The 24990-nt window shown below is 57.8% G+C and overlaps 1 protein-coding gene across 2 annotated transcripts; it reads left to right on the plus strand.

Annotated features, from left to right (window-relative positions):
- The first annotated feature begins 1629 nt into the window (after positions 1-1629).
- Positions 1630-23955, plus strand: THOP1 (thimet oligopeptidase 1). 2 transcript variants are annotated; one of them, XM_045544313.1, is made up of 14 exons: positions 1630-1761; positions 4649-4861; positions 7487-7635; positions 9155-9262; positions 11790-11892; positions 15200-15360; positions 16633-16650; positions 16735-16870; positions 17127-17493; positions 17940-18141; positions 20881-21067; positions 21246-21374; positions 22107-22243; positions 23512-23955. In XM_045544313.1, the coding sequence occupies exons 1-14, from the start codon at positions 1746-1748 to the stop codon at positions 23665-23667; spliced, it is 2082 nt and encodes a 693-aa protein (XP_045400269.1). In that variant the 5' UTR covers positions 1630-1745; the 3' UTR covers positions 23668-23955. The 2 variants fall into 2 exon arrangements, with proteins under 2 accessions (XP_045400269.1, XP_045400279.1); XM_045544323.1 differs by lacking the exon at positions 16633-16650.
- Positions 23956-24990: the final 1035 nt, after the last annotated feature.

The following is a 24990-nucleotide window of genomic DNA, read 5'->3' on the forward strand; positions in this document are numbered from 1 at the left end:
CTGGTCGTTAGGGCAACTGACCTTTGTGACTAAACGGAGGCCGGAAATCAAGGTTCGCTTGCCCTCTAGAGCGGGAATGCAGCGGTGCATGGTGGGACAGTGGCGGACTGGAGCGAGCCGGCAGAGCCGACCACGTGGTTGAGAGCCGGCCACGTGGTGCTGCCGCCTTTGGGCACCTGGCGCCCCGAGCATCACAGGCTCGCAGAGAATGGGAGTGTCTGTTATCCATTCACTCTCTTTATTTACTCACCCACCCATCCATACACTCACCCACAAATGCATTCTTTCAGTCGATCTGTGAGAAAGGAAGGAATACAGAGTTATTTGTAGATAGCAGGTGCCTAATCTCCCATTCAACAAATATGTCTTTCAAACCAACCGTAAAGACCAGCAAAGTGTCTGCTCTCATTACCTGGTATTAGGGTAGCCGGACTGTAAACTAGTCCATAAATAAATAGGAAATTGCACGTCATGGCAAGCACTATGAAGAAAAATTGAGGCGACGCGGTTGTGACTGGGAGCCATGTCACATGGGATGGTTAGGGCAGCCACCTCCCCCAGATGTGGACTTGAAGGATGTAAAAATCCCGAAAGGAGAGGAACTCAGGCCCAGGGGACAGGGAAAATGAAGACCGATGTAAGATTAAGCCTGGTGTGCTCAAGAGACAGAGATCAAGTGATGTGAAATTCCCTAGGACCACGGAAAACGGATCACCTTCGGAGTTAAAGTTGCCAGAAATGTGCTCCCAATTGATTTTCATCCTCTTTCAAGGACATCCCTGCACCATTAATGCCTGGATTACTTTAATTTGTTTTACAGAAAGAAAGGATGTGGGTTTGTGGGTTTTTGTTGTTGTTTCGTCAGTTTAATTCTAGTCATTTTTTTTTCTGGGTACCTTCGAAGGTTCAAGTTTTTTTGTTTGTTTAACCGACGACTGGATGTAGGTCAGGCTCCTGCCCTGCTCCCAAACACCTGTTATCATCTGAAGTCATGGGTCCGTTTACCGAAGGTTTCTTGATTGTACTAACCGGCTTACGTTTCAGGGTTTTTTCTTTTTGTTTTGTTTTCTTTTTTTTTTTTGCAAAGCTGTGGTTAATTTAATCGATTTACCGGATTCAACTCTCACATGTGGAGCACCTACTGTATGCATCATGCTAGAAGCCTGGCAGGATGGTGGGGAGGAAATAACCTACAAAAAGAGCTTCGGATACAGTAAGCGATCGCTCACTTGAGGCCCCTAAGTGAGGGAGAAAACTTGTAAAACCAGTCCAATACACAATTATAAGAAAGGAGGCGCGTGCACGTTAACACAGGAGCCTGAAATCCCGGCAAAAAGAGTCGCAGACATGAGAACTCAGAGGTGTCAGCGGTGTGCGGTTACCGTGGAAACGGTCCTTCCAGTCTCCCCCTCCCACCCCGGCTCTCGAGGGGTGGAGCCCCATAGTTCCGCCCACCCGCCGCTGAGAGCCAATGACAGAATGGGAGGGTTGCAGCGCGTGCGCAGAGGGCGTCAACCTCCGGGCCTGCTTGCCCCCGGCGTGGGCGGAGCTTGGGAGAGCGTGCGCCCCGCCCCCCTGCGCACGCGCACCCCCAGCATGCCCCGGGCGCGCGGGCGGCGGGCCCCTTATTCTGCGGGCGGCGGCGGCGGCTGAGACCCAGCAGGGCGGTCGCGGCGGCGGCGGTGGCAGCTTGACGCGGACCAGGTGGAAGGAGAGAGCGGGCCGCCGGTGCACAGCCGCCCATCATGAAGCCCCCCGCAGGTATCAGCCGCCCTTCGGTGCGACCCCGCTGGCTGGACCCGGGCGTCCCCGGCACCCTCAAGCCTCCCGGGGTCGCGCCTTGGGCCTCAGACCGGAGCCCAGTGACCCTCGAGTGACCCTGGGCCTGGGCTGGGGGCGGTGGGGCGCGTGGAAGACTACGCCCCCTCGTCTGCGGAATGAATGGTCCAGATTTTTCAGCACTTCATTCATTCAGCAAACTTGATGGCGCTTCCCCTACGGACGGGTCGGGCCCTGGGGTGCACTCTGGGGAGACAGTGATTTAAGGACCCTGGTTCTCCCGGAGTTATACAGCCGGAGAGAGACGTTCGGCAAGTAAATCAGCGAGGATTTTTGATAGGGGTCGGTGCCGGGGGAGCAGAGACACGAACAGGGCAATCTTAGGGACCCCTCTTTGGAGAGCGTGGCCCTGGACGGCTTCTCCGAGGAGGTGAGCCGAGACTTGATCGGGAGAAACAGGTGTCCTGCCCAGACCTGGGGGAGGAGCATCCCAGGGGGAGGGAAGCGGGAGGAGGCAGGAACACGTGTAACCTGTTTGGAGAGCAAAAAGTCTAGAACGTTGTCAGCTGGGGGACCTTTTTATTTTAAGGGCAAAAGGACGCTGTGGAAGGGTTTTCATTAGGGAAATGATGTGACCTGTGTACTGTATTTTAGAAAATTCCTCGGGTTCTTGTGTGGTGCCTCCTTGCTCCTTATCTTTGAATTCTCTATCTGGCAATTTTCTCTTTCCTATTCTTCCTCTCCCTGAAGTTCTCTGTCCAGCACATTGCAGTGAGGATGATAATTAGGGTTGTTCAAGCTTCAGGAAGGCAGGAATGTTGTCCACCTTGTTTGCTGCTGGGTCATAGGCGGAAATCGGTCAATATTTACGGAGTGAACTGTTGGCCACAAGTTTTTTCAAATTCTGCTCAGAACTTTCTGACAATTCCACCTCCCATGGGTCTCCCTCTTTCCTGAACTCCTGAAGCCCTTCTTTAGCACAAGGTTTAATGTAGAGCAACAGTCTTTTTTTTTTTTTTTGCAGTTCTGAAATCCAAAATACTCTGCCAGTGAGAGGATTTGCTTTTAAGTTTGCAGCAAAGTCATTTGGCCAGAAAAATCCAACCTGTACTGACTGACTTAGAGCCTTTCTTTTTTCTACTTAGTGCACATCAGTGGTTCCCAGCTGGGGTGATTGTGCCACCTCGGGGAACACTGGGCGATATCTGTGGACATTTTTGGTTGTGACAATTGGAAGGTGCTCCTGGCATGGAGTGGGTGGAGGCAGGGACACTGCTCAGCACTCTGCAGTGCCCAGGACGGCCCCACCCCAGAGAATGATCTGGCCCCAGATGTCAGCAGTACTGAAGGGGAGAAACCCTGGTTATGTTCTGACATTTCACTGCAGAAAGAGTAATTTGACTACAGGGTGCTGCCTCGACCACCCTTGATGTTATACGATACATGGCATTTGTACTGTATTACTTTTCCAAAGTAGGGGAAAATTCTGAGTATTAAAACATCCCTGGCCCCAAGTGTTTTTGGATGATTGTGGTCTACAAGAACATCTCCACTAGAAAACTTGCTGTCTGATCCTATTCAGCATGCAAGATGTTTTGCATTTATTCCTTCATTGAATTCTTAGTTGTGTACTCAGATTGTGGCTGCCATTTTACAGATGGGAGGCCTTGGGTTTGGAGAGTTAAAGTTTCTTGTGAAATCCCACAGCTAGCGAGTGGCAGAGGAGGGCTTCAAACTGGGTGGTCTGACATTAGCGTCTGCGTTCCGAACTAGCATCCTTGCCCCCACCTCTGTGCCAATGTACATCTGGTTGTCAGGCCGCCTGTCGCACCCCTGTCCTGGTCCCCTTCCAGGGCTCCACCCTGCACTTGGGATTAAAGTTCAGATCTTTATCATAGTCTACAGCAGGGGTTGGCAAACTATGCCCTATTTTTATATAGCCCATGAGCTAAAACTGATTTCTGGGTGTGACAGAGACCGTATGTGGCCTGCAAAGCCTAAAATATTTGGCCCTTTGCAGAAGCATTGGCTGACTTTGGTCTACACTGTACAGACTCCACTGGGTCCTGCCCGGTCAGGTGTTGCTGGGTGGTTTTGCCAACTTCTCTGGGCTGAGCCTCACTGACTTTTTCCAAGAAGTGGCCCTTCCAGCAGGTAGTTCTGCCTGCCAGGAGCCCCCACCTGCTAATTTTCCTTCACAGCTGAGTTTACTCACCCCCTTCTCTGAGCAGCCCTAGAGTGGATGGGCCAGGCACTCATCACACTCCCATAGCACCCAGGGGTCTTAGACGGCCACGCCCTGTCCCAAATGGCATGCCAAGTTAGTGAATGGGGCCTGTGTGTTCCCTGGGTAGGCGTCAGCATGGATTAAGCCAGTAGAAGAGGGGGCTTCTCTTGGACACCCCACCATGCCTCACTTTTTTCACTTCCCTGCTGTGGCATAGCAGGATTTGAGCAGTGCCGGAGTGGACTCCTCCTCTTTGTGAACACGGGGCTCTTTGCAGGGTCCTGCTGGCAAGGGGACCTGCTTGGTGTCTCTAGGGCAGGGTGTATTTTGAACAGCAGCATTATCTACATTGAGGACTGGATTGCTCTCTAGGGTGGGCTGTCCTGACTGCTTCAGGGCATTCCATGCTGGGTGCAGTCCCCAACTCGAGTTGTGACAACCACAGATGTCCCCAGACACTGCCCAGCATCGCCTCCTGCTCTACAGGGTTCGTCAGTGTCGTCCTGCCAGGTGCCTGGAGCTCGTGTACCTGGGTGGGGAAGCGGGCGATCTGCTCCTTCCCCTGCCCCCAAGTGACTCTCACCCTAACTCAGGGTGTAACACAGACCCGGTCGCATCGTGCTCTGTCTTCTCTCTGCCCAGCGTGTGCAGGAGATGTCCTGGACACAGCATCTCCATGCTCCGTCATGAACTACCTGCGATGGGACCTGCGTGCCCAGCAGATAGAGGAGCTCACCAAGGAGCTCATTGAGCAGACCAAGCGCGTGTACGACCAAGTGGGCTCTCAGAAGTTTGAGGAAGTGTCGTACGAGAGCACGCTCAAGGCTCTGGCCGACGTGGAGGTCACCTACACGGGTATGTCCAGGTCAGGGTGAGGGCGGCTGTGCGGCAAGTCAGACACCTTGATCCTGGGCTCGGGGCACCACCACCCACTCCCCCGGGGTGGTGGCCATGGATGGGCGTGATGACCTGGGCAGAGGTACCAACAGGTGCTGGTCGTCGGAAGCAGCCAGGGGAGGTGGCTCCCTCTCCCTGCCCGCCTGTTCAGAGCGCTCACGAGTTCCGTCATCTGAGAGCCTGAGACAGGACACATGTTTGTGCAGCACACCTCTCCAGGAGCCAACTCGGGTGATGGCCTTGAAACCTGAGTCCCTTCTGACCTCTTTCCCAGTCCCAGAGGATATTTGTTTTCTCTCTAATGACTGAACTTGACTCCTTTGGTTTCCTCCTCCCACCTGCCACTTTGGCCTCTGCCCTCTGGTTTGGGTCGTGTCCTCAAGCATCCTCCCTGCCCCCAACCAGGTCCTTCTCTTCCCGAAGGTCTCCCTGTTCACTGTGGGGGATGAGGTGCTGGTCAAACAGATCATGGCCACCGCTTCCCAGAGCTGCCCCTGGAGAGGGTGACAGTGTGCACATGTGCCCAAAAGGCCAGAGAAGTCCCGCGGCAGAGAACTCCGAGCAGGGACACTCTGTGCTGCAAGTCTCTAGGAGAAGGCTTTTGTTCTGGAAACCACCGAGAATCCTTGAATTCAAGCTGAGGGCTTGTGTGTCTCCAAGCTGTCACCCCAGTGGGCTGGCCAACCCCTGGCCTATGCCGTTCAGACTCCAGAGTGTCTGCTACTGCTGAGGAGCGGGCGGGCAGGCCGGGGGCTGGGAGCGAGGCTGCAGCTCAAAGAGTGGCCCTGCATATACACACCTGGCTTTGACTCCCAGGTCTGCCTCCTGCTGAGCCGGGGCCTCAGTTTCCCCTTCCTGCCAAGCGGTGGCTCCTCTCTCTCACAGGAGTCTCATGAGGGTGGAGTGACACTAATTCCCTCTTATCCAGTGTGACTGTGCCAGGTGTCATTCAGCCTCCCCCAGTCCCCGCCTCCCCCTGCTGTGGCCTTTTATTTCCTCCTCCACATGGTAACCAAAGTGATTTTAAAGAAAACTAAAATCGGGCCTGGTGCTGCCCCCATGTCCCCCTCTGGGCCTTTCCACTGCCCACGGGACGACAACCAGTGCCCTTGGCGCGGCCCTTGGCGCCCTATGCTGTCTGTGCCCCACCAGGTGGCCGCCTTGCACCTCCTGGAGCCTAGCACGCTCCCCCGTCTCGGGCCTTCCTGCCGGCCCAGTGTTCTCACTTCACTGTGCAGAACGCCAGGCTGCTGTCTGATCTTGGGTTAAGCCCACTGTGCCCAGGGGCCCTTCCTGTCCCTCCTGCCACACCAGTGCCTGGATTTGTCCACACACCTGTGTGCAGCTACTCGCCACACTTGGTGTCATTATAGTCGCTTGTGTAATCGGTAGCCTGTAAATCCCAGGAGCACAGGCCCATTTCCTGTTCCCTCTTCAGTGGCAGCACCACTGATGTGTTTGCTGCAGCCGGACTGCAGGGGGTCCCCTCCAGGCCTGACGGGGAGGGTCTCCACTGCACGGTTATACACACCAAAGCCTGGGGATGTTTTCATTGGCCCAGAATTGTGCCAGTGAGCAAACCGCGATTTGAATTCAGGTGTCACACAGAGTATATGCTTCGTTCTGTTTAAATGGCTGTGTTGAGAGATAATTTGCATAGCACACTGTGCACCCATTTAAAGCATATCTCAGTAGTTTTTACAAAATTTGCAGAGTTGTCCCACCATCACCACTCTTTAATTTTAGAGCATTTTCATCACCCCAAAAAGAAACTCTGCCATTTAGCAGTCACTCCCCATTTCTCCTGCTCCCAGCCCCTGGCACCCTCGAACCCACGTCCCGTCTCTGTGGATCTGCTTGTTCTAGACGTTTCATATAAATGGAGTCACACACTGTGTGTCCTTCTGTGTCTGGCATCTCTCACTGAGTACAACGTCCTCAGGGTCCATCCATGCTGTGGTCTGTGTCAGAGCCTTGTTCCTTTTCGTGGGTGAGTGATGTTCCTGTGTGTGGATGGAGCACGCTGTGTGTGTCTGTTTGTTATTATTTCCACTTCGTGGCTGTTGTGAATTATGCTGCTGTGAACGTGTGTGTCCAGGTTTCTGTGTGGACATGTGTGTTCATTTCTCTTGGCCAGATGCCTAGTAGTGGAGTTTTGGGGTCATGGGGTGACTTCACCTTAAAGCTTATGTGTTTAGAGCCGCTGACACTTGCCCTATCAACAGAGGGGATGTGCTCTGGGAATTACAAAGTGGCTTTAAAATACAGCCGTCACTGGCCGTGGCTCTCTTTTTACAATGGGGTTCTGTCAGCCCTTCTGTCTCGTCACACCTCTTTCCATTAGGGTCCTTCCTGGCTTGGTGTATCGTGAGTTGAATCTGTGTTTTTATTTGGACTGTGAGATCCCCGAGGACACTGGCGACAGGTCCTTGTGTCTGCATCTCGACACCCAGCCCAGGCCTGGTGCGGCGCGTGTTCACGGAAGGATTCAGCAGATACGCCTGGGCTGGGGGTCTGGTTGGCACTTGCCAGTTGCATTGGGGGCCCATTTTCACGTCTGTCTCATTGTCTCGCCTGTTGCAGTTCAGAGGAACATCCTTGACTTCCCCCAGCACGTGTCCCCCTGCAAGGACATTCGCACGGCCAGCACAGAGGCCGACAAGAAGCTGTCCGAGTTTGACGTGGAGATGAGCATGCGGCAGGACGTGTACCAGCGGATCGTGTGGCTCCAGGTGAGGGGAGACAGTGGGGAACACAGCATCCAGGCCAGCTAGGACACAGCTGACATGGCACAGGACTGGGCAGGCTGGAGGTGGGAGACCTGGCCGGGCTGAGACTCCCCAGAGGAGCAGCAGGGCCAGAACCTCTTCAGAACTGGTGGCTCTGCTCTGGTTTCTAAACCGTGTAAAGAGAACAGAGTTGGAGGTAGATGGTGGCGATGGTTGCACTACAATGTGAATGTGCTTAATGCTACTGAATTCTGTGCTAAAAAGGGTTAAAATGGTAAATATTATGTTATGTATGTTTTACAACAGTTTTTTTTAAAAGCCATTAAAAACAACAAAGGCAGATGGAGAACGACACCAACAAAGTATAAAACACAGGGGCTTCTGGATCCTTCCTTACACGCATAGCTCCATTCCACATCCCAGCCACCCTGGGCATACACGTGGGGTCAGAGAGGCCAGTGACAGGGACAGGGTGGTATGGCCTCTGCCTGGGCTCCTGCCTCCCCCGGACACTCCTCCCAGGGCCTTTGCTGTGACATCATGTGGTCAGGAGGGGAGGACCAGAGACGCTTGTCCTGCTGCTGTGTCCATCCTTTTAGGCGAGGACCCCCGTCAACACACGTATGCCCTGCGATGTCAGAACACAGCCGGGTGCTTTATTACAAACACAGGTTGGGAGAGCAGTTGGATTTTCTTTTCTGACTGAAGACTTTTATTGCGACAGTTGTAAGAAGCAATCAGAGTGTGCCTTGGTGCGCTTTGCCTGGTTTCCCCAAATGATGGTATTTTGCAAAACTGCAGGATAATCTAATGACTGGTCTTGGTACAGTCCAGAGATCTCATCCTGTTTAACCTACACCCTGTTAGAGGCCTCTGAGCTGGTTCTAGTTTGGGGCTGTTCAAACAGAGGGAGCGTCTGCACACAGGTGTAGTGTGGACAAAGGTCGTCATTTCTGTGAGATGGTGCCTGGGAGTGTCATTGCTGGGCCACAGGGGGTTGAATGGTCTGGTGTTTTGTTTTGTGTTTTTTTTTTTTTTTTTTTGAGACAGAGTCTCACTCTGTTGCCCGGACTAGAGTGCTATGGCATCAGCCTAGCTCACAGCAACCTAAACTCCTGGGCTGAAACGATCCTTCTGCCTCAGCCTCCCAAGTAGCTGGGACTACAGGCATGTGCCACCATGCCCAGCTAATTTTTTTCTATATATTTTTAGCTGTCCAGATCATTTCTTTCTGTTTTTAGTGGAGATGGGGTCTCGCTCTTGCTCAGGCTGGTCTTGAACTCCTGAGCTCAAACGATCCTCCTGCCTTGGCCTCCTAGAGTGCTAGGATTACAGGCGTGAACCACCGTACCTGGCTGAATGGTTGGGTTTTTAAGAAGCTGCCACACTGCTCTCTGGAGCGGATGCGTCATCCTACGTTGCCACCCGAGATGTATGAGTGATCCAGGCTTTCCACACCCTGCCTGGCATGTAACACTGTCCTTATTTTTCACATAAACAATGTTTCCATTGTTTTTTCCAGGAGAAAGTTCCGAAGGACTCGCTGAGGCCAGAGGCGGCACGCTACCTGGAGCGGCTCATCAAGCTGGGCAGGAGGAATGGGCTGCACCTCCCCAGAGAGACGCAGGAAGTGAGTGTCCAGATTGGCCTCGCAGGGAGCAGTCCCCAGGTCCTCGTGCCCTGCCACCTCAGAAATGTCCTTGGTTCAGGGCTGAGTCTGCCCGTCTTTCTGCTGCCAGAGCATCTATACTCTAGGGAGGTGGATCTATCCAAAATGGGATTCTCTGGAGTCAGGGCCCCCTTGGCTTGAAAGACAGCGAGAGACCTCACAGGTGGCAACTGGGCCCTTCCTCACCCATCGTGTCAGCCCGCTCTATGGCCTGGTGTGAGGGTGTCACCCGTTGTCTGCCTGGGAACTGGGGCTGGGGGAGGGTGGCCACCCACTCAGGTCCTGTGGTTTGAAGTCAGCATGTCAGTGTTTGTGCCCATGTCCCTCTTCTCTTTGCTGTGCCTGGTGTAGAGCTACAGGGACAAGGTGGCCCTCCCCACCCTGGCCCCTCCGCCCAGTGTCCTCGGCGCGTGTGGTCTCGACGGCAACGTAAGACAGCTTGTGCAGAGCTCAGCGTGGTGCTGGAGTCTTGTGTGCTGTGTTGGTAGGAAACAGGTTCATCGAGCCTGAGACGGCAGGGGGCAGCCACTGCTGGAAAGATGTTTGTCACAGTTCCCAAGAGGAGGGGGCAGTGCCTGGCCAGTCGCATGGCCCTGTGGGGAAGAGCAGGCCCTGGGTACAGGGCTGCTGGATTGTCTGGTACCACCCTGGAGTGATTGTGGGTGCTGGTGGCCCAGAGCATGGTTTGCAGGGGAGGGTGTGCCTGTGCTCGCGGTTCACTGTCTCTAAGAACTGGTCCCCCCCGGGAGGCCCCAGACATCCAGGCACCAGAACACACACAGGCTCCTACTTAACGTGGTTACAGAGGTGCGAAGGTGATGTGCATTCAATAGAAACTACACTTGAAAGTTTGCATTTTGCTCTTTTCCTGGGCTAGCGACATATGTTGGACTTCCCTGTGGTGCTGGTGGCAGTTGGAGGGTGACCCACCAGTACCGCACAGTGGCATGCTGAGTTCAGTGAATTTCATAAGGGAGTCAGCATTTCACTGTGCATTAAGCTTTGTGTTAGGTGACTTTGCTCAACTGTGGGCTGACGTGGTGTCTGAGCACGTGTGGCTCAGCCATGATGTGCCTTTGGAGCATTAAAGACATTTTCGACTTAATGATGTTTTCAATTTATGACGGGTTCGTTGGGATGTACCTCCCATCCCAGGTTGAGGAGCGTCTGTGCAGGAAATAGGAGGCGTGGTTGGTGCAGTGGCCAGGGCTCCGTGGCTGTGGCTGCCCTGGTTAGGTGGGTATTGCCACCTTCTGGTTGAAGAATCCAAGATGTGGAGAGGGGAGGCATGTTTGTCCCTTCAGGCCAGTGCTGGTGGTGCAGGGTTGGGTTCCAAGTCAGTACTCTAGGACCCCTGAACCCTGAGAGTGGGCTCCCAGGAGGGGCGGGTGCAGGTTCCAGCTCAGCCACAGCTGACAAGAGTCACGACTATTTTTAAAACTCCCTGAGATTGTTGGAAGCACAGTGGCTGTGTGCGCGGGAGAAGCTAGGAGACTGTCCCTTGCAGACCCGCGAGCGAAGAGGGAGCGAGGGCAGCCCCACTCGGAGGACACTGGTGGGTGGGGCATTCTAGCACCTTCCCTTGGGCGCCTAGGGCTGCCAGTGTCTCACTCTGTCTCTAGAGCCTCACCTGGTGCGGCTGGGCTGGCTGGTATGAGGCGCCAGTGAGGGAAGGGGACCTTCAGAAGCGCCCCATGTGGGGCCTGCTCCCAGGAGAGGCCAAGCGCGCCTGGTTGAGACCACAGTCCTGCCTGCCCCCGCCCACCCCTCTGTCCTTCCGACAGGCAGTTGTGCTCCAGCCCTGGGGAGCAGCAGCATCCTCCTGCCGGGGGGCAGGGACCGGCCATCTGAGGACTCCAGACCAGCCTGGGGCAGGTGGGTGGGTGGCTCCCTGCACCTCCCCGCAGCTCCTCTGCCAGCGGGAGGTTCTAAGTTGAAGCCCAGCTCTGCTGCCAGCCTGTCACTCGTCATGTGGCCCTGAGCGAGGTCCTCCTCATGCCGTGGTCACCTCCCCTGGATGGCAAAGGGGCCTCTCAAGAGTCGCTTCCTTAGCTGGGACCTCACGTTGCCAGGGCTGGTGTTTAACTTTCTAAAAACCAGATTTACCAGATAAAGGGTGAAAAACGTGTCTCTGTTAACATGTCCAAAAGCAGAGGCGGTTCCTGAGCGCAGGCACTCAGGCCTGCTGGGCCCTGCCTGGCGGGTGGGCACAGCCCTGAGGTTGCCAGCGCAGCAGACAGAGTCATGTTTAGATCCACGCTGCAAGGACAGTCTTGTGACCTCCGCGTCTGTCTCGAGTTTGTTTTCTTTCTGTCTCGATTTTTTTTTTTTTTTGCTATTCCCACCCAGCTTGTCTCTTCTCCGTGCTGGGATCACAGGAGGAAACCCCTCGGCCCCGGCTTTGGCGGGAATGGCATCTCCCCGCTGCTGTCATGGCACATGCTGCTCCAGTCTCTTCCTCCTCCCACGACTGTTGTCTTTCCCTCAGAAAATCAAAAGCATCAAGAAGAAGCTCAGTCTCCTGTGCATCGACTTCAACAAGAACCTGAACGAGGACACAACCTTCCTGCCATTCACGCGTGAGGAGCTAGGTATGGGCCAGGGCCTGCCATTCCTGGGGTTCCACCGTGGTCCTGGCAGGCCTTTGGGGGCTGCTGCTTCCTGCTGGGGGCTTCTGCAGAGGATGGTGGGAGGCATGGCGGAGGTGGAGACAGGGACGAGGATGTCTTCACCTGGAGCACTCAGGGCGTTTTAGAGCCAAAGCTCCAGATCTCGCCTTGGGGAAGGCCTTGGTCTGTCCCACCAAGGTTCTACCCCAGACAGATACACCCCAGGCAGTGGCAGGAGGCCCGGGCTAGGACGGGCAGTTACGGGGCTCTCAGCTCGGCTGCCAGGTTAGCTGGAATCTCCCCTCAGAGACCCCACATGCCCGCCGCCTTTTTACTCTTGAAAACACGAACGGGGTAGACTGAGTCCGGAGTGCATGTTGGCGTGCAGAGAGCTCGGGACAAGGTGTCTTTCTTTTTTCCCCCTCTTTCCCTACTTCTCCTTTCCTGAATGTTTGGTTTTGCAAAAGTTACAGGCACAGTGTGATGGAGAGAGAGAGGCCCTGTGCGTGCGGCCTCGGCGCCCGTTAGCGACCTGCTCTGGCTTTGTCTGCAGAGACACTTGCGTGTGTGGGGTTTTTCCTGAGCCATTTGAGAGTTACTCAGAGGCTTTGTGACACTTCGCCAAGAGTACGGCCACCCTCCCACGTGACCTTGGTGCGGTTCTCGCCTTGGGAAGCAGCATTGAACCTGGTGGTGTCTGAGACACAGGCAGGTCCCCTTAGTCCAGTGACGGGCTTGACAACTGTGCTTCCCTCCCCACCAGCACCCATTGGGCTTCAGCATCTCGGGCCTCCCTAGGGTCCTTCTGTCCTTTGGTCTTTCCTGTCGTGGATGTTCTTGAAGTGCCCAGGCCTCGTGCTCTGCAGCTGTCATCAGCTGCCTTCACGGCTCCACCGGGGGATTCAGACGGGGCCCAGATATTCCAACCAGCTGTGGCCGTGATCTCTGGCTCTGGCATTCTGACTGCAGTTGCCTCTGAGGGTCCGGCAAGGAGGGGCCGTGCTCGGCCGACGCATCCCAGGGCGGCTTACTTGTGCAGCCACCTAGGTGCGCGTTTCCCTGTGTGCCCACCCATCGGACACTGCTAAGCTGGCCTTGCCTCCTGCTCAGCCATCCCGTGTCTTGGGCAGCACATCCCACCACTCAGCCCCCAATACCTAGGAGAGACGGTGGCCTTCAATTTGCTCTAAAGCTCCCTGTCCCCAGCCAAAGGGGGCCTGGCCTCTGCTGTTCTGGGACACGCTGGTCACCCACAGCACCCTGTGTGGCTGCTCGTCCAGCCCCAGGCCTCAGTCTGGCCTCCCACGGGGGCAGCTGGGAGTCGCTGAGGAACTGACGATTGTGCTCCGTGGGTTAGGCAGTGGCCCTCTCTGCTGCAAAGTGACTCGGTTTCTCTTTGTGGTCACTAATTTGTCAGTAGATGCTTTGAGACTTTCAGTCTGTTTCCTGTTGCTTATAACAAGAGTACCTGAAACCGGGCAAATTAGAAAGAAAAACAATTTATTTCTTACAGCTCTGGAGGCTGAGAAGCCCAGGGTCTAGGGGCCACATCTGGTGAGGGTCTTGCTGGTGGGGGACTCTCTGCAGAGTCCCAGGTGACACAGGCATAGGCGCTGAGCATGCTAACGTGCTCGCTCGGGTCTCTTCCTCATCTTACAGAGCCACCATCCCACTGCCGGGATCACCCCTTGATCCGGGAACACATTAATCCTCGAATCCACCCATGGGGGCAGAGCCCTCGTGACCCAGTCACCTCATAAAGCCCCGCCTCTCAGTCCTGCCACACAGGCTTAACTCTGAGCATGTGTCTTGGAGGGACAGATGCTCAAACCACAGCGAGGCCAGGCAGTGTCTGTCGCTTGTCATGGCACTTGCCGTGTCGTAGCTATGCAGTTGTAGCGTCCACAGATCTAGGTTCCCCTTGCGTTGTCCTCTCCACGTGCGTTAGTTCTACTGTAAGTTGGAGCTCTGCCTTCTCCGGTCACTTGTCAGTGTGTATCCATGTGGACCCAGAGGCTCCTGTGGGCTATGATCTGTCACTGTTGTTATTTATCTCAGTGCTCAGCCTGTTCCACTCTGACTGTCGGAGCCCCTTCCAGCTGTCCCTGTGTCCTTTGGATGTGTCTGTTGCTCTCTGAGTGCTCTCTAACTGTTGGACACATGCTCCAGGCTGGTCCCTCACGTGCCCCGGCCCGGCCCTGGCATCGCCCGTCTCTCCAAGGGGCTGGGTCCCTGGAGTGGGGAGTGATGTGTAGCAACCAAGATCCAGGTGCCAGGTGTGCGCGTTGCTACCAGGGAGCTGCTATTCCTGGGCACCCTCAATAGACAGCTGGGAAACAGATGCGTGTCTCTGGGTCGCACACGGACGCACGCACACTTACATATGTGGTGATAATCCACATGTGCACATCGACACCCACGACCAGTCCAGTGCTGCGGGGCTCCCCCCACCATCTCCCTCACTGGGTTTCAACTCAGCTGGGCACCATCTGCACCCAGGGGATGAGCACCTTCCAGGTGGGGAGGTGCCATGTCAAGTCGTGCAGAACCCCGTGGGGGGGGCGTTCTTGGTACTGCTCCTGCTGCCTGCTGGCCCGCAGACCCCAGCCGGGTGTGCGCAGCTGGTGCTGCCCCTGCCAAGGCACCAGCCGACATTTGTTGGGCCTGCGCCAGTACCGAGGGGGGCCGCAGGCCACGGGAATCTTGGCTCCTCCCTCACCGCCCACACCCCGCAGGCCTCCTGAAGCATCCCCATCCGTTACTGCCCCCCACATCTCATCTCTTCTCACCTTGCCGTCCTGGGGGTCCCAGGGCACCAGTCTTTGAGAGGCAGCAGCCTTGGCATCTGCCAAGCCGACAGTGATTTCAGCCCAGGGTGGTGCAGCCCAGCTGCACCGGGCCACTGTTTGCATCTTTGACGAGAACTCCTGCCCTTGACTTCATTTTACCTCTCGGCTCCCGAGGGTGTCCTCGTGTGGCAGCCTGACCACCCTGTCCACTGCCCTCCTCCTCGCACACTCGGGGCAGAAGCTCCTGGAAACCACGCTGTTGGAGGCTTGAGCTGGATTTAGCTTTTCATCCCCGAGGGCGTCCCAATGAGAACAGAGAGCCCACTCGGGGCCCCGGAAGATTTCCTCGTGGGGCAGAGCCGCAGAGGGTGGTGGAAGGCTGCGGCTGCTCCCTGCACTCCCTGGCCTCCCGCATGAAGGGGAAGCCCACCCCCTTCCCACCCGCGCCGTGTGCTGGCCTGTGGGGTCCTTTCAGAGCTGCCTTGGCCTTGTCCCCATAGGAGGGCTCCCTGAGGACTTTCTGAACTCGCTAGAGAAGACAGAGGATGACAAGCTGAAGGTCACCCTCAAGTACCCTCATTACTTCCCCCTGCTGAAGAAGTGCCACGTGCCCGAGACCCGGCGGAAGGTGGAGGCGGCCTTCAACTGCCGCTGCAAGGAGGTGAGGCCTGCCAGAGCCCCCGGCCGTGCTCTCCCGGGTATGGAGCCACCTCCAGCTCTGCCCACAGAGGGTCTTGCGGTTGCGCCTGGCCGGGTTCAGTGACTGGCAGAGCAGTCCGTGCCTGGCCTGGGCCTGCCCCTGGGGCCACTACCTGGCGTCTGGTCCCTCCTCCCTGGGCTCTGTAAGTGATGGACCCTGAGCATGTCTCCTCCCTCCATCTTCCCAAGCCAAGGGAGGCTCCTCATGCGCCTCTGCCTGGGCCGATCTTTCTCTCAAACGGTAGAGCCTAGATCCATACTTGCCCCTGTGGCCTCAGCCTCAGATGTCCACTTGCACATAGACGCATATGGTGTCCCCACCCCCGCCATGTGGCCAGGTGGCCTCTGCACTTTCCCTGTCCAACATCTTGGGAAGGTAGGGGCATGGGGTGGTGCCCCCCAGTCTTCCTGACAACACCAGGTGGGCTCACACAGCTGGCAAAGGAGCCACCAGCCAGAGGCATGTAGCAGGTGGCACTATAGGAGCAGGTGGTAGAGTCCTGTGTTTTCTGCTTCCGTGGGCCGAAGCAGACACCTCAGTCTCACGTAACCCAGGGTTCCAGGGGAAGCCCCACTGCAGGGCCTGGGGTGTGGCCCTGGAGGTGGCCGTGTATCCAGGCAAGAGCTCTGATCACTCAGAGACTGGGGCCTCGGGTTCAGGTGGGGCACGTTCTGCCCTCCAGCCCGTAGCTGTGAATTCCTGTCGCTAAAAGCCTTTAGTGGGTAGCTCCATGGGCTGGTTGGGTCTCAACCTCCCCAATGCCCTCTGAAGGTTGACAGGGCAGGCATCAGGGCCCTGGGGGAGTCATCCTGAATCCCACCCAGCCCCTAGGCAGGTGTCACAGCGAGACATGTAGCCAAGAGGCAGGGTGTTGCAGGCCAAGGGGACGCGGAGGAGGCCAGGCCACACTTGACTGGTTCCAGTTGGGTTTTCTGTAGGCCCCTCGTGCTGAGGGTGTGTCTATCCCAAAGGGGCCTCAGCATCTTCCTGTAAACGAGTCAGATGGGTTTTGTGTGGTGCTCAGCCCTGCACCCCCAGCGTGGTCTGTGTTTTGTGTGCCAGCAGAGCTGGGCAGGGCCCCTGAGGTTGGGGCCTGCCTTGGGGATGGTGGGGCATCCCCAAGTGCACAGAGATGTCCTTGGAGGCTTCCCCAGTAGCCCCTACCCCCCACTCCACTTTATTTTCAAAGCCTTGGAAGCACTCAAGCCTCACGCCCTCTCTGGTCCCGAACAGGATTCAAGCCCACGTGGTGTGACTGGACGGGGTGTGGAGACCTGCCAGGAGGGGCAGGAGGCCAGGCTGAGCCCCTGGCTGACTGCGTGGTGCTGTTTACAGGAGAACTGCGCCATCCTCAAGGAGCTGGTGGCCCTGCGGGCCCAGAAGTCCAGCCTGCTGGGGTTCAGCACGCACGCGGACTATGTACTGGAGATGAACATGGCTAAGACCAGCCAGGCTGTGGCCACGTTTCTAGGTAACTGCTGCTGCCCTCCACTGGGGACCCTGCAGGGGGACTGTGCTTGTCCGTGACACAGGGTTACCTTGAGTAGGACTTTGGAGCCCCCCGACTCCTGGTCTCGGCTGCAGGCCCCCAATGTGCCTGGCCCCTTAGGGTGCTGGGAGGTGCCACCAGCACCTGCCACGGAGTCGGGGACAGTGGCTCTGGCCTTCCGGGCACACATCGAGAGCCTGCCGCAGCGAGGTGGCCCCACCTTTCTGCCTGCCTGCAGATGAGCTGGCACAGAAGCTGAAGCCGCTGGGGGAGCAGGAGCGGGCCGCAATCCTGGAGCTGAAGAAGGCAGAGTGCGAGCGGCGGGGGCTGGAGTTCGACGGGCGCATCCACGCCTGGGACATGCGCTACTACATGAACCAGGTGGAGGAGACGCGCTACCACGTGGACCAGAACCTGCTCAAGGAGTACTTCCCCATGCAGGTGGTCACCCAGGGGCTGCTGGGCATCTACCAGGAGCTCCTGGGGCTGACCTTCGACCTGGAGGAGGGGGCCAGCGTATGGCACGAGGACGTGAGGCTGTACTCGGTGCGGGATGCAGCCTCGGGGGAGGTGATCGGCAAGTTCTACCTGGACCTGTACCCGCGGTGGGTGTGGGCAGGGCCTGGAGGGGGGAGGGATGCGCTCAGGCCCCAGGGCTTCTGTGCGCCCAGCTCTGCCTCCATGGACGGGGAGGAGGTCTGCTGCGTGCCACGCTGCAGGCATTAAATATGCGGTGGTCACTGTTGCTGCCCTCTGTGGCTCAGCCACACGGACAGGGATACCAGAGATGGGAGCCGTGAACTGGTCCGTGGCTCTCACACTGCCCTGCAGAGCTAGGCACCTCAGGAGCTCTGCCCAAGGAGCGGGGGCTGCGGGGCAGCACAGAGGTCCCTCAGACCCCCGCACTGGCTGCTCCTCTGTTGGGAGGGAAGTTTAGAACCTGAAATGTGTCGAGTGGTCTCGGCTGTCAGGTGGGCTAAGGGATGTGGCATTGGGGAGCATCGTTGTGTCTCTAGTCCCAGGTAGGGCCTGACCCCGCCTCCCTCCGCAGGGAAGGGAAGTACGGGCACGCGGCCTGCTTCGGCCTGCAGCCCGGCTGCCTGCGGCAGGATGGGAGCCGCCAGATTGCCATCGCGGCCATGGTGGCCAACTTCACCAAGCCCACCCCTGACACCCCGTCCCTGCTGCAGCACGACGAGGTGGAGACCTACTTCCACGAGTTCGGACACGTGATGCACCAGCTCTGCTCCCAGGTGGGTGCACCTGTGGCTCCGCCAGGCCCGGGAGGGGCTGAAGTCGGGTGCCTGGGTACTGCCTGTTGTCGCCTTCACCTGATACGGAGGTGGTGATGCCCCCTGGTGTCAGTGTCCTTGGACTGCCGCAGGAAAGCACCACAGGATGGGGGTTTAGGCAACAGGCGTTGATTTCCTCATGGTTCTGGGGTGGAAGCCTGAGACCGAGGTGTGGGGAGGTGGTTTCTCCTGGGCCTCTCTCCTTGGCGTATAGACGCCATGTTCTCCTTGCGTCCCCATGGGGCTGTCCCCTTGTGCTTGTCTGTGTCCTCATGTCTTCGTATGAAGACCTGTCATGCTGGCCCAGAGATCCACCCTAATGAACTCTTAAAGACTCTGTCTCCAAACACAGCCACCTCCTGAGGGACTGGGGTTCAGGACCCCAGTGTCTGAACTTTAGGGGGACCCGTGTCAGCCCATAACGCCTCTCAGAGCTGTTGGGCAGAGGGAGTGGAATTGGCACATGTCACTTGCAGGGGATGGTGCTTGGCACAGAGGCCCTGTGCCCTGTTGGTGGCAGTTGAGCCGTGTGGCCTGATGACCCTTTGAAAGTCAGTGGTGGGCGTAGGGTGAGGGCTCCAGGGGACTCTTATTGGCCACGACAGGCCACAGCCTTGTGTCCGCGTCCTGGGATCCCGGCTGTGCTCGTGGACTTGCTCTCGGCCTCCTGCCGGCGCTCAGGACGCCACGCCCGCTCTCCTGGTGGTGGGAACATTCTTGGAGCCTCACCAGGCATGTACAGGCCCTGGGTGCTCGTTGATTTTAGTAAATTTGCCAAGTCGTGCCACTGTCATCACAGTCCAGCTTCAGAACGTTCCCATCGCCCTGAAAAGATCCTCCGTGCCCTGTCAGCGGTCGCTGCCCCTCTGCAGCCCCGGCAGGCGCTAATCCGCTTCCCATCTCTCCGGATTTGCCTGCTCTGGACATTTCGCACACGGGAGCCCCTCGTCTGGAACCACAGGCAGTGCCAAGCCGCTCAGCTGCGGTTCTCCTAAATGTACACCCTGTGATGAAGTTTAACTCGTCAGTTACGCACAGGAAGAGACTAACGGCAATAACTAATAATAACATAGGACTGTTATAACAGCATGATAAGTTACGTAATTGTGGTCAGTGTGTTTTTCTCTCTGTTAATACCCTGTTCTGTGCTCACCTTTCCTGTGATCTGTGGGTTTGATAACCGAGGTGGCTGTTCAGTGCCTGGCAGCTGTTGGTGGCCACAGTGTGGATGTGATGGACAAAGGGGAGGTTTGTGTCCCAGGCGTGATGGAACAGCACGGCATAAGCGTGCGTCACATGACTCAGAATGGCGCATGATTTAAAACTTAGGAATTGTTATCTCTGGAGTTTTTCATTTCATGTTTCCGGACTGTGGGTAATTGAAACCACAGAGGGTGAGACCGTGGGTGAAAAGGCTTCCTGTAAATGGAGTCACACACTGTGTGTCTGTCTGTGCCTGGCGTCTGTCACCGAGCACGATGTCCTCAAGGTCCATCCACGTGTGCTTCTGTTGAGCGACGCCTTGTGGAGGGCATATCGTTGCTTCGTGAACATTGAACTCAACACCAGCAGCCCCGTCCCTGGGGCCCGAGTGGAGCTTCTCCTGCACATGTGTTTCCTCCGTGAGGCTCGTCGCAGCCTCCTGGCGCACAAGGACCCCAGATAGAACTTCAGCACCACGCAGGGCAGTATTTTAAACAGCAAAATCACCAGCAAGCACAAAAATGCAAAAATCGTGGCTCTCAGTGGAACCAAAAAAGGACCCTTGTTCACCAAATGAGCTGAGAGGGGGCGGAGCATCGCTTAGGTCGCTAAGAAAGCACCGCAGGTGATAATGTGAATGTTACAGTGAGTCGGCGAATTGAAAAATATGGAATCCAAAACGGGCCTGTGTGTGTCCTGCCTAGTTTCCCTGCTGTGCGTGCTCTATTTCCGTAGTGCTTACCCTTGGCATGCATGCCTGTGCACACACATGCACACATGTGGGTCTGCCATGCCCCCCGACTCCCGTGGAGCACAAGTGCTGATGTTTGAGTGTTGGGGTGGCAAGTGCAGCCATTATGAAGTGCTACTTGCTGCGAGTCCCCTGCAGCCAGAACAGCACCTGGCACAGGTGCCTCCGTGCCCATTTGCTGTTGGGACAGGAGCACAGTTGCATGGTCCTTGGCGTGGAAGAGCCTCTGTGCTGTTGAGAGGACTCTGCAAGGTCACTCATGAGGCCATTTGGCCCACGGGCTGCCAGACGTGGCTCTGGCCGGACTGGATCAAGGGCTGTGCCTTTCGGGGAAGATTCCAGACACAAGTAGGGAGACGCAGCATGCCTTCTGACGCTGGCACCCAAGGTCACCCAGACCCAGCAGTCCCCAGCCCTTTCCACACTGCCTCTTCTGGCTCTTTGGGGTGCAGAGCGTTTGGGGAGCACTGGCTCCATGGACAGGGCAGAGGAATGTGGGTGGCTGGCAGGGACAGGTGCGAGTGGTGGGCATCTTACAGCGTGTCCTGCTGGGACAGGTTACCCAGCGGCAGCCCAGGGGCCACCCCCGTCCCCGTTGCTCTCCAGGCTTCGCAGTTGGGGAGTGGGGTGGGACGGGACCAGCACGTTACCTGCCAGCCAGGAGGCTGGCCCAGGTAAGGCCAGGCCCTGGGGACTGGCCAGGCAGGGTCTGAGCACTGGCGAGGCTCTCCGCCCCCTGCCCGCAGGCAGAGTTTGCCATGTTCAGTGGGACCCACGTGGAGCGGGACTTCGTGGAGGCGCCTTCGCAGATGCTGGAGAACTGGGTGTGGGAGGAGGAGCCGCTGCTCAGGATGTCGCGGCACTACCGCACGGGCGGCGCCGTGCCCCAGGCACTGCTGGAGAAGCTCATCGTGTCCCGGCAGGCCAACACAGGTGCGGCGTCCCCTGCCCACCTGCGTGCTATCTGGTCACCATGGTGGGGAAGGAGGCCTGTCACGGGGGCGTCCGCAGTTCTCAGGGCCCCGTTGCTCCAGCAAGTGCTTGGCGTGTGTCTGGAGGTGTGGGGATGCCACGCGGGAGCCCAGAGGCCAGCTGCTTCCCTCCTTCCCAGGTCTCTTCAACCTGCGCCAGATCGTCCTCGCCAAGGTGGACCAGGCCCTGCACACGCAGACAGATGCAGACCCGGCCGAGGAGTATGCCCGGCTCTGTAGGGACATCCTCGGAGTCCCCGCCACACCAGGTAGCCGCCCTGAGCCAGGGCCACCTTAGAACTTGGGGCCAGCCTGGGAACTCAGAGGGAGCCCGTGCGGATGTTTTACTTCATGAGTACAGAAGTCTCTGCTGGGGGGGTCACAGAGTGTGTCGGGGCTTCTCGGGGCGGCAACAGGACAGCAGCCCTGGCTGGGATGCGGCTACAGGCCAAAGTTGTGGTGGGCATGGGGCCCCGGCCTCCAAGGAGGAATGTGTTCTCTGAAGCCTTCACTTTAAATAAATAGACAAGTGAAACTAGTGTTTTCTTGATCCAAAATTATAATATGTGCTTTGTACAAAGCCTGGGAAAGTAGGGAAAAGACTAGTAATTGGAGATCCCGAAGGTGACATGTCAGTGATACCCTTTACTTGTGTGTAGATGTGTAGGTATGCTCAGGTAACTGGGATCTTAACGTGTCATGCCGTACTGGTTTGATATTTCATGAGTACTTAAAAACTCTTTTCAATAGTCTTTTACGGAGTACATATCCCGTCGTGTAGGTGGGCAGTCTCCTTGTGGGGAGTTAGGGCTGCAGCAGCTGGTGCCACCTTTAACTGTGCCCTTGTCCTTCTACGGTGGGTGGAGACGTGTCCCCTAGCCCTGCTCTCGCCACTCGCCTCCAGGCCTGTTCCGGCCAGGGTCGGGGTGGGTCACTGTCCCCTGGGGGAGGAGTGTGGGTGACAGGGCTGTGGCACTGACCTCACTGTGTGTCTGTCCCAGGAACCAACATGCCTGCTACCTTCGGCCACCTGGCGGGCGGCTATGACGCGCAGTACTACGGCTACCTGTGGAGCGAGGTGTACTCCATGGACATGTTTCATACACGCTTCAAGCAGGAGGGTGTCCTGAACAGCAAGGTGAGGGGCTCACGGGAAAGGATCTGGCGCCAGCCACTGGCGGCCGAGTGACTTTTCCGCTGTCCAGGACCAAGAACAGCGCGTCCTTGGCCTCAGGCCCCCGTGTGTGTGGCCAGCCCTGGGCCGAGCACCTGCTGCTCTCCCGGGCGCTACAGACGCCCCCTCCCGCCTTGCAGGAGGCTCCTCCCTGTGGGGCCCGGAGGTGGGTGCTGGGAGCCACTTGTCTCCCCTAACCGGGCTTCAGAGCCTCGGGTACTTAGTGGGGACAAGGCAATTTCTTCCCCTCTCTGACCCTCAGCGTGTTCCCCTATAACATGGGGACATTAACACCTACCCCAGGCTCGTGCCTCCCACTGGCCCGGTGCATTCCCAGGCCCGGGGGCAGCTGCCAGCGTCTGTCACAAGAGACAGACAGATCCCGGCTGCACCGAGGAGCCTGCCCCAGCCCAGGCGTCCCTGAGGGGCCTGGGCAGCATTGCGCCGGGCAGGCTGTGGGAGCCTCAGGCCTCCAAGACCAGCTCGTGGCCACCCCCTGTACAGACATGGGAGGCTGGGGCCTGGAGACGTGACCCCCTGGCCCGGCAGTCAGGCCCCTTGGCACAGCTGGGAGCCGTTTGCTTCCTGCACCAGCCCCTGGCAGCCATGGCTGCACTTGGGGCCCCCTTTGAGGACAGGACAGCTATCACGCCCTATAAATCAGCTGTGAGGGGCTGGAGGAGCAGAGTGGGCCCCCAAGGGCATGGGGCTGGGTGGGGACAGCGGCCGCCTGGCTTTGGAGTCTGCAGTTGGTGTAGGGACCAGTGATGCTTAAGGGTGTCCTGAGTTGCTTTGTGGCCCGGACTGTGCTGGGTCCCTCAACTCCTTGCAGCCAGTGCCAGCCGCCTCCTGTCCCGTCCGTGCTGTGAAGGGACCCGGGTGTGCCACCGGCCAGCACTTGCCCAGCGTCCCACAGCTGTTTGGGGAAGGGGCAGGATGGAGCCCAGAGTGTCTCTGCCTCTGCCGTTCTTTGGCTTGGCCTGGGATTCCAGTCCCCTGTGCAGGGAGGAGCCGCCCAGGGGTTTGTGAGGACCCCAGCTCCTGCATACGCACACATGCCCTGAGATGGGGGTCCGAGGCGTCCGCACCACCCCTACATGATGTGATGTGGGCGGCCTGCACTGGGGAAGGGGTTGCTCCGAGGACCACGCAGGAGGGGCCCTGTAGACCCCCCGCCTTCTCCCCCTCCTCCCCGGTGCCCTCTCAGCCCCAGCCCCTGCATCCCCTCACAGGTTGGCATGGACTACAGAAGCTGTATCCTGAGACCTGGCGGCTCTGAGGATGCCAGCACCATGCTGAAGCGCTTCCTGGGCCGCGACCCCAAGCAGGACGCCTTCCTCCTGAGCAAGGGGCTGCGGGTGGGGGGCTGCGAGCCACAGGCCTGCTGACGCCCGGTCCCCGACTGCCTCGGTCCTGCCCACGTCCCGGTGCCTCAGCCTCCAGCTGGGACAGGGTGGGCTCCAGCACAGTGCCAGGCGGGACACACGTGCAGGAGGGGCCGTCTCTTGCCCCTGTGGTCCTCACTCCCCACTGAGGTGGCCCTATGAGGTCTCCTGCTCCAGGTGTCTGGAGGGCCCAGGCGTCTGCCCAGGGCCTCATCTTTGTTGCACTAACACGTCCCCTCCCTGGGAAATATTCCATGTTGAAATGTGTTCATTAAAAAAACAAAAACAGGAGAGAGGCTCCCAGCCTGGTCTGTGGCTCCCACCCGTTCTGTCCTCGGGTGTCGGAATGTGCTTTGCTGCACGTGGACTGGAACGTGGTGTTTCCGTTGAACCCTGGGCTTTGTCAGGGCCCAGCCCTTGGACTTCACCAGCCTGCGACCCCAGCCTCTGCATCGCAACGTGCTTGGGTCCCTGGGGATGGCTGAGCTGCCGGAGGGAGTGAAACCCCAGGGCCTCAGGAACCCTGGGAGGTCCCCTGTTCTGTCCGACCAGGCTGGGGTACTCACAAGAGAGTTCTGCTTCCCGAACACATCTCGTCTGGCATCATTCTGGAAAATTCTGCAAAATACCTCCCCCTCCCTGTTCAGCTCTGGAGCGCCAGGACCAGGCCTGAGAGTCTGGGGAGCCAAGGCAGCCCCATCTGTGTGTGCAAGAAGCCGAATCCGCAGCTGCCGCCCTCGCGCCCCGGGGAGCTCTCCCTCCTGGGCGTGTGCAGGGAAACCCGGCTGCTCTGGCTTCGTGGCCAAAGACTCTGGGTTTACTTGACACAAGCTGGCTGCTGACTGACCAGTGCAGCTGCTGGGAGCTCCGCCGTGGCCTCTGGCCAAATGACTAGGCCAGCTTCAGTCCAGAGACGCCCAGTGCCCTGTCCTCGCCTGGCCCTTAGAAACGCAGCAAAGCCTTGGCCAGGCAGGGGCGGACTTCCTGGATCCTTGGATAAGTCCTCAAAAATGCCTCGGTGAACTGCCTGGTTGGGTCCCTGAGCCCTTGACCAGGGCAGGAGGGCCCCCCATCGCTTGTCTGTGTGAACACTGACGTTCCCTCCCCTGCTATGAGCCACACCCGCCCCCACAAGTCCTCTGCAGAGGAAGCTGGGCAGTGGGACCAGTGACATTCATCACCCCAATCCTTTTTCCCAAGGCCAGAGCAGGCGGCCAAACGGCCACCTATGCTCATCACCTCGATGGGGACGGGATCCCTGGGTCTGTGCCGTCTGCCCCGTCCCCTTTTCCCTGAGCCCGGGCCAGCCCAGTACCCTCCTGTGCA

This window comes from Lemur catta, chromosome 1 (assembly GCF_020740605.2).
Source record: "Lemur catta isolate mLemCat1 chromosome 1, mLemCat1.pri, whole genome shotgun sequence".
Classification (NCBI taxonomy): domain Eukaryota; kingdom Metazoa; phylum Chordata; class Mammalia; order Primates; family Lemuridae; genus Lemur; species Lemur catta.